Source organism: Pagrus pagrus (assembly GCF_965226575.1).
Source record: "Pagrus pagrus genome assembly, chromosome: 10".
Taxonomy (NCBI): Eukaryota; Metazoa; Chordata; class Actinopteri; order Spariformes; family Sparidae; genus Pagrus; species Pagrus pagrus.
Genome location: NC_140194.1, coordinates 909,744 through 916,750, shown reverse-complemented (window position 1 = coordinate 916,750; position 7,007 = coordinate 909,744). Strand labels below are relative to the sequence as shown.

At 41.9% G+C, this 7,007-nt stretch overlaps 2 protein-coding genes across 2 annotated transcripts in view; both read right to left on the bottom strand.

The window, feature by feature from the left end:
- The window catches only part of fcsk (fucose kinase), a 15,148-nt gene extending 12,559 nt beyond the window's left edge, over window positions 1–2,589 (bottom strand). Inside the window, exons 1-5 of the mRNA XM_084363571.1 lie at window positions 2,103–2,589; window positions 549–700; window positions 298–348; window positions 92–217; window positions 1–2 (exon numbers count right to left, since the gene is read on the bottom strand). The exon at window positions 1–2 is cut by the window's left edge and continues 71 nt beyond it. Of these exons, the coding sequence (XP_084219697.1) occupies window positions 1–2; window positions 92–217; window positions 298–348; window positions 549–700; window positions 2,103–2,187 (416 nt within the window). The 5' untranslated portion in view covers window positions 2,188–2,589. The remainder of the gene's footprint in view (window positions 3–91; window positions 218–297; window positions 349–548; window positions 701–2,102) is intronic.
- Window positions 2,590–3,628: 1,039 nt separating this feature from the next.
- Window positions 3,629–6,502, bottom strand: pclaf (PCNA clamp associated factor). Its single transcript, XM_084363618.1, has 4 exons — window positions 6,368–6,502; window positions 5,324–5,410; window positions 5,054–5,234; window positions 3,629–3,808 (listed from the first exon to the last, which is right to left on the bottom strand). Exons 1-4 carry the CDS (start codon window positions 6,411–6,413, stop codon window positions 3,769–3,771), a joined length of 354 nt encoding a protein of 117 aa, XP_084219744.1. The 5' UTR covers window positions 6,414–6,502; the 3' UTR covers window positions 3,629–3,768.
- Between the last annotated feature and the right edge of the window lie 505 nt (window positions 6,503–7,007).

The following is a 7,007-nucleotide window of genomic DNA, read 5'->3' as shown; positions in this document are numbered from 1 at the left end:
ACCTGACTCAGAGAGAACCAACAGTTGGTTTCATCTTTATTATCTCAGCTATTGATAAACTGACAGAATCTGTTCTCTTTGACTGTCAGACCTGGTTAGTGAGCTGGTCCAGCATCAGGTCCAGACAGCAGACCGGAGCCTGGACTCTCTGCTCGGGCTTCTCTGGAGGCAGCCAGCAGAAGGCTCTGCTGCAGGAGCTCCAGGGGAAATCACGACCCTGCAGGAGAATAAAAACATCTGCACGGCCTGAAGAAGACAAACCCACATCTGCAGAAGTAAACGTGTTCCTGGACTCACTGTGTGGAGGATGAGGATGTGAGCGTCAACCAGGACGTCAGCTGTCACCACCTGAGGAGAAATCAGAACCAACTGCTTCACGAAACATTTCAGGATCTGACGCTTTTCTTTGTCACAGATGATCGTAACCTGAATATCTCTCACCTCAGCCCCATCTTCACTTTGACATTCAGACAAAAAGATTAATCGATTAAAGAGCAAATACTCTGCATGTTAATCAATAATGAGCAGTCAGTAGCAGTTTAACTCACCGTGTGTCCGGCTCTGTTGCTCAGGTGTTCAGCAGCCACCAGCAGAGCGTTCAGCGTCGCCCCCCCGCTGCCCAGCGGCTGCTGCCGGTCCTGCACCGTCAGAACCAACGCACCCTGAGAGAGAGAGCCACGCTGCTGCCGCAACTCCAGCTCTGACACACACACACACACACACACACACACACACACACACACACACACACACACACAGTATCTTTATACTGTATATAACTTTCCTGCCACGTCCGTTGCTGCACAGCTGCACTCACACACCAAACTGCTTCATATATTTATCACATTCTGACTCGTGGTGTTGAGTCCGGGGGTGGAAGAAGTATTCTGATGAAGTAAAAGTTGTAATACTGCAGTATAAGTCCTGTTAGTGTGATACTTTTTTTAAGTCACTCTGTTAAACCACTTTTTTAGACTTTCTGTAGAGTGAAGTCGTCTTTTCGTTCCTGTTTATCTGAACTGAATTCCTCCGCTTTTATTCTGTCTATTTGAATTTAATTGCTTTTATATGATTTTTCCTTTTTTTAAAAAAAAAATCTTTTATTCATATTATTCATGTTGTCTTTTGTCCGGACTTTCTGTTTGACTTGTATTCTGTCCTCCTGAGTTTCCTGCTTGTGCTCGTCTGACAGAAACTCTGTTTCTGTGATGAATGTAGTATTTCCTGTTTCTACTACTTTATAATTACACTGCACTTTGTGCTTTTTACTCATTACATTTATCTCATAACTACTAATAACACTTCAGATCGCATGTGGCGTCAAGCCAAAGTAACACATTTTGAAATTAATTTATTTTATTGGAAATCAGTTAAAAAAACAAAACATCGACTCTAATGATCAGAAAAAAGCTGAATATTGGATCCAATACTCAGATGACACATAGTTTACAGTAAACATTCATGTAGATATATGTATAATTTACATATACTTGTACATTGTATACTCAAGTATGTTTAATATCAGATACGTAAAGATGTTTACTTGAGTACTCTTCATATGTGAGAAATTCACCTTTACCAAAGTAATATTTTAACTTTACTTTTACTCAACTATGACTGTGGGTACTTTTAACAACGCTGTATATAAACAAAGTTTATATAATAATATTATTAATGAATGAAAATAATTATTAGAATTTAATGGAAATCACAATCAAAGTACTAAAAAAAAAGTGACTGTTTTTTTAATGACTTTTTTTTTTAATCACTTATAAATATAATTATTAGAATATTTAAAATACACTTTTTAACACCTCTAAACACTTTTAAACACCTTCAAACACCTTTAAACACTTTTAAACACCTGTAAACACCTGTAAACACTTTTAAACACTTTTAAACACCTGTAAACACTTTTAAACACCTGTGAACACCTGTAAACACTTTTAAACACCTGTAAACACTTTTAAACACCTGTGAACACCTGTAAACACTTTTAAACACCTGTAAACACCGGTAAACACCTGTAAACACTTTTAAACACCTCCCTTTCTGTCCGTCAGCGACAGTCACAGATCGTATAGAGAGCAGATGAGCCTCACCTCTCTGGAAGGAGTACACGCTGTCTTTGTGCTGGCAGGTCAGGACGACCACCGTCCAGCTGAACCCGCTGCTGCTCCCGGACATCTCTGACGGCTCACAGCGGATTACAGTCCTGAATGAACTACACAGATCATCGCTCGTCCTTTAGACACACACCGAGCCTAACTCTGACCTTTATGTGACAAAGGATGGACGAGTCACACTTAAAACAGGACGGGTGACTTCTGGAGAGCCGCCAGAGGCCGCGGGGGAGTCAGCAGAGGGCTTCAGACTGACGGACGGGTTTAACCTGCTGCCGACCCGAATCCAACACAGCTGCAGAGTTCGGACGATGTTTCCTGTTTGCTCCTTGTAGCTTAGAAGTGACCAGGCGGGCTTCCGTAGGCATTCCACAAGCGCGTTTGATTTTCTCCATCGGACCTCCCGAGGAGGCGGTGAGCTCATGGATAGAGACTGTAGAACAGTGAATGTTAAATACACCGCCTGGCCATAACAAGTCACAGCCGGGATTTAAGATTTAAATAAGAAAACTGGTGAGAGACTTGGACAAACTGTGTAATTTCATCGTCCCGTGATGCACTGCGGCCCCAAAACACTTTCCCCATGAGTAAATGGACCGGAAGGAGCTAACACTGTTAGAGAAACGTGTGTACAACGGTGGCTCGGCCGCGACACGACTCGTCTCACCTCCAGGTGTGAGCCGACTGTTGAATAACATTTGGAAAGTCCAGAAGAGATTAAATTATTTTATCCCTGTTCAAGTTAGCCGGGGCTAAACCGGAAGTCAGCCGGCTCGGTCGGCGGAAGTCTCTAGTGCGCATGCTCTATGGGCCTCAAGACATGGAGGTTCTGGGTAATGTCATCATACACATACATTAGTATATGTATACGTATATATTGTTGTTATGGTCTGTGGTTTTCACAGCCTGAGCATTTCCACACGCACAATGTGAAGAGGACTGGAGGGATTGGACTGAACAGCTGTGTAGCCTGAAGAAAACCACTAATAATTTTCCTTAAGTGCATAATGAAAATAAAAACGTCCTCCTCTGACTCAGTTCCAATGAGTTCTACAGCTCTCATCTCTCTGTGATGGATGAGAGGAACACAAACACTCATGAAGTTTGGTTCAGTAATACGTTTATTATAGGCCTTCTGAAACTGACCAAACCTGAGAATATATAAACAAACAGTAATTCTAATATTTGGTTAAACATCTGATATCCACCTCCAGCTTCTGGTCGCCCAGTCCTCTTGAAAGAATCAGTCACGTTCGACTAAATTCGATGGCTTCCTGCACGGATGCGTTTCTTCAGCAGTCCATATCTCCTAAATACCCCTCACTTATTTTGAGAAGTGCATATAAAATGTACTAGCCCTATGGTCATCTTGCACTCTTAACTTTAATCCTCTTTCCTGATTATAAACCAAACAAAACATTATGAATCCATGAATTTCAGCCCTATATTTTAAAATCCAACGCAAACAGCTTTCAAGCAACACATTAAAAATGAAACTCTCCAAGTTAAAAACATAAAAAGTTTATTGACTTATTAAAAAAGAGAAATGAATTAATCAGAGAAGTATTTACAGATGTACAGGGACATTCAATCATTCAGCAAACAGGACCAACAGTCAAACTGATTCATTCATTCATTAAGGTGTTCAGTCCTCTTCCTCGTCCTCAGCAGGCAGCGGCCTCGACCTGCAGATGACAACATCGATCAGCAAAACAAACACGTTTCATTACTAATAAATACACGTCAGACTAAAACCTCTCCACACAAACATTCACTGGTCCTTTTAATTAAACTTTAGTCACACTCTACATTATTTGTCTCACTGGACTGCCGTTTCTACAGAACCCTTTAATTTGACACAAACAAGAACAAAATAAAGAATTAAATTAAAATGATCTAATAGACAAGATATTGGAGTACACATTTTCAGTACTTTACAATACTGAGTGTATTGAGTAAACAGCAGAGTAAACAAGGCCTTCAAACATCAACACTAATCGTCTTCTCAATCAAACAACCAATCCACGACCTTCACTGTAGGACCAGAACGTTGCTTGATGAGGTACGAGCTACAGTTTTAGCCTCCTCACAAACCGAACGGGAACTTTTGTTATATTCCTTCAGAAGAAACCATGAAATGCACTAACTGTCCAAAGGGAGACCCAAGTTACTCAAAATACAAGTCTAATGTGCTTCAAGTGCATCATGTCCATCATCTACAGGTGATCACAGAGGAGGTAAGTATCTCCATCTAGATACCAGCAGGCTTATCGCTGCCTTCTTCTGATCAGAGCCTGCACATATTCATCTGCAGCCCTGAAACATTTCAACTGAAATACTGATACAAGTCTGTGATCAGATGCGATCTGAGACAAACTAAGTGGTGAAAGCTGCAATGACTCGTCGATTAGCAGAAAGAAGACTCATTGGCAACTGTTCTGATGATCTATTAATTGTTATTAGAGTAAAAACGGCAGCTACTCTCAGAGATCAGAATCTCAAAGTGAGAATTTGATTGATGCAACACAAGCAAACCGACAACGTCATCAGGGGTTCATTTTTCTATTTACACTCCAATAGTCAGTTTAACAGAAAATAAATCAGCATAAGAATCAACAATGAGGCACATATTGCATAAAACAAGAGTCAGTGTCAACTGCATGTTCAAACTGTTCAGTGAGAAGCTGAAACAAACACTCATTTCGTGGAGGTTATTTTATCAAGAAGGAAGCTGTTTGCAGCTTGTTCAGTGTTAATAATCACGATGCATCAGACTGTTGGTTGAATGCTACATTTTCTGCTATTTCACAGGCCAAACGATTAATCAATTAATTGAGAAAACAATCAACTGATAGCGAAAACAACAACTCTGCTTGTTAGAGGATCAGCGGTGCACCTGAAAACCTGAACTATAATGTAACCCAACATACTTCCTGCTGGCCTTTGACATCCCGCTGCCTCCGGCCTCTTCATCATCCTCTACCTCCCGGGGCCTCTGGTTCTCCTTCTCAGGCTTCCTCGGGGGACCACCAAAGAAGTCTCCGATGCCCTTCTGCCAGGTCGGCGTGGGGCGGGGACACACTGGGTTACCACCAGCATATTTGCCCTTTGCTGTGAATTATAAAAAAATATATAACCTCAGCATCAACGCCATCACAGCATGTTCTGTGTGTATTCTGTGATGTTGTGTCGGGACTGACCAGGCGTGGAGCACTGGCTGCTGCAGGAGGAGGAGGAGTTGGCTGAACTGGAGCCCAGAGACTTCCGGGGTGCAGAAGCTGCAACAGCTGCCAACACAATCAAACACACTGATGACCGAGTGTAATAACACATCAGAACCAAAGTAGGTGCAGGACAGCACGTTATAACTGAACCAGTCTAAGATGACACCGAGCTGATACAGAGAAGCAGAACAAGCTACGCTTCGGATAAACGTTCAAAATAGAGTTAAAAAGGCATTTTTAAAAAGCTTGTATGAGAAATAAAAAGTTAAACCTCTGCATGTATGTGAGCGGTTATTTAAAACGGGTCTTTTAACGCAATATTCCTGGACCATTGTTTAAAAGTCCGTTTTGTATTAATTTGAGAGCTGAGCGGTGGATCAACTGTATGCCGAATTTACGCGAAGATCTCTTCGCTTACGTAAATACTGTCCGCGATGTCCCGTCACACATGTTCCTTCCACGATGAACAACAAGGCTTTAATTGATGTGTTCTGTCGATGGGGTTTGACACGAAGTCCGCACAAAGACGCGTTGCGGCGCTCAAAACTGGCGCCAGTTTACTGAAAGCAAGACACTACCCTATGGAAAACATCAATAATGTCATCTCAGCAGACTGGATCAAAACTAGAACTTGAAACACGCTTTTTGATGATATCACGAGTTTGATTTGTTTTTTTAAATAATAATCTCTCCGGCTGCTCAGGAGGAACCGAGGGAAGCCAAGCAGCCTCCGTGTTGGCGGGAGGCTGTTGTTAGGAGCACCGGTCCTGGGTTTAACTCGGCGACATGTGCCTGCTGTCCTGACATGCTGGTATTTAGGTTATTAAAACAGATATCAGCTATATAAAAGAACTTTCCAGGGGGAAACGACTTTCTTGTACTTTCCCCGCTTTGTTTGTCGTAACGTTATACGAGTGCGCTCCCGGCCCGCCAGACTACATGATAAAATAGCTATACTCATGCACAAACTAACTATTTTATGCTGTATTTGTGATAAATATCTAAATTGTGTTACTGTACCTTTTCTGTACGTTCCAGGAACACTGTCGGCTTTAGTCCTCACCATGTTGGTAGCGACCTGTAAAGTCAAACGATGTTTGGACTCCAACAACAGCGGCAGAAGTGAAGGCAGCGGAGCGTCCCGCCTCGGTTTAAAAAGAACAGCGGATGGGGCGGGAGAATTCTTCTTCTGTGATTGTATTCTGGTAATCTACACGCAGCTATGACGTGATGCTGCCCCCTTCAGGTGGATTGGTATAACTACAGCCGTTAGCTGTTTTCTACAGCCTCCTGGATGTTACCATCAGTGCACAGTTATGAAGTTGTTTATCTACATTAACTGCTCGGTTATGTCTTTAGTTCAACACATGAAGCCCACTCTGCACCCTGATTTATAATGTTAACATGTCTGCTGATAAATGAATCGCTGTACATTAGTATAACGTGGTAACAGAGACCACTGTTAACCATCTATATGAGATAAGATAGATAATCCTTTATCAGTCCCACAACGGGGACATTTGTAACATTACAACAGCAAGGGGGGTCGCATAAATAGAGCGCAAGTAAAAAGTACAAGGAATACAAGTAAAAACGCAGTAGAAACAATATAAACAATATGAATGAGGCAGCTAATCAGGATCACAAAGCCATGACAGTG

Coding starts and splice junctions, on each gene's coding strand:
- pclaf (XM_084363618.1), bottom strand. CDS start 6,413: ATGGTGAGGACTAAAGCCGACAGTGTTCCTGGAACGTACAGAAAAG. Junction 5,235..5,323: donor CAGCCAGTGCTCCACGCCTG/GTCAGTCCCGAC, acceptor TATAATTCACAG/CAAAGGGCAAATATGCTGGT. Junction 3,809..5,053: donor ATGTCAAAGGCCAGCAGGAA/GTATGTTGGGTT, acceptor TGTCATCTGCAG/GTCGAGGCCGCTGCCTGCTG.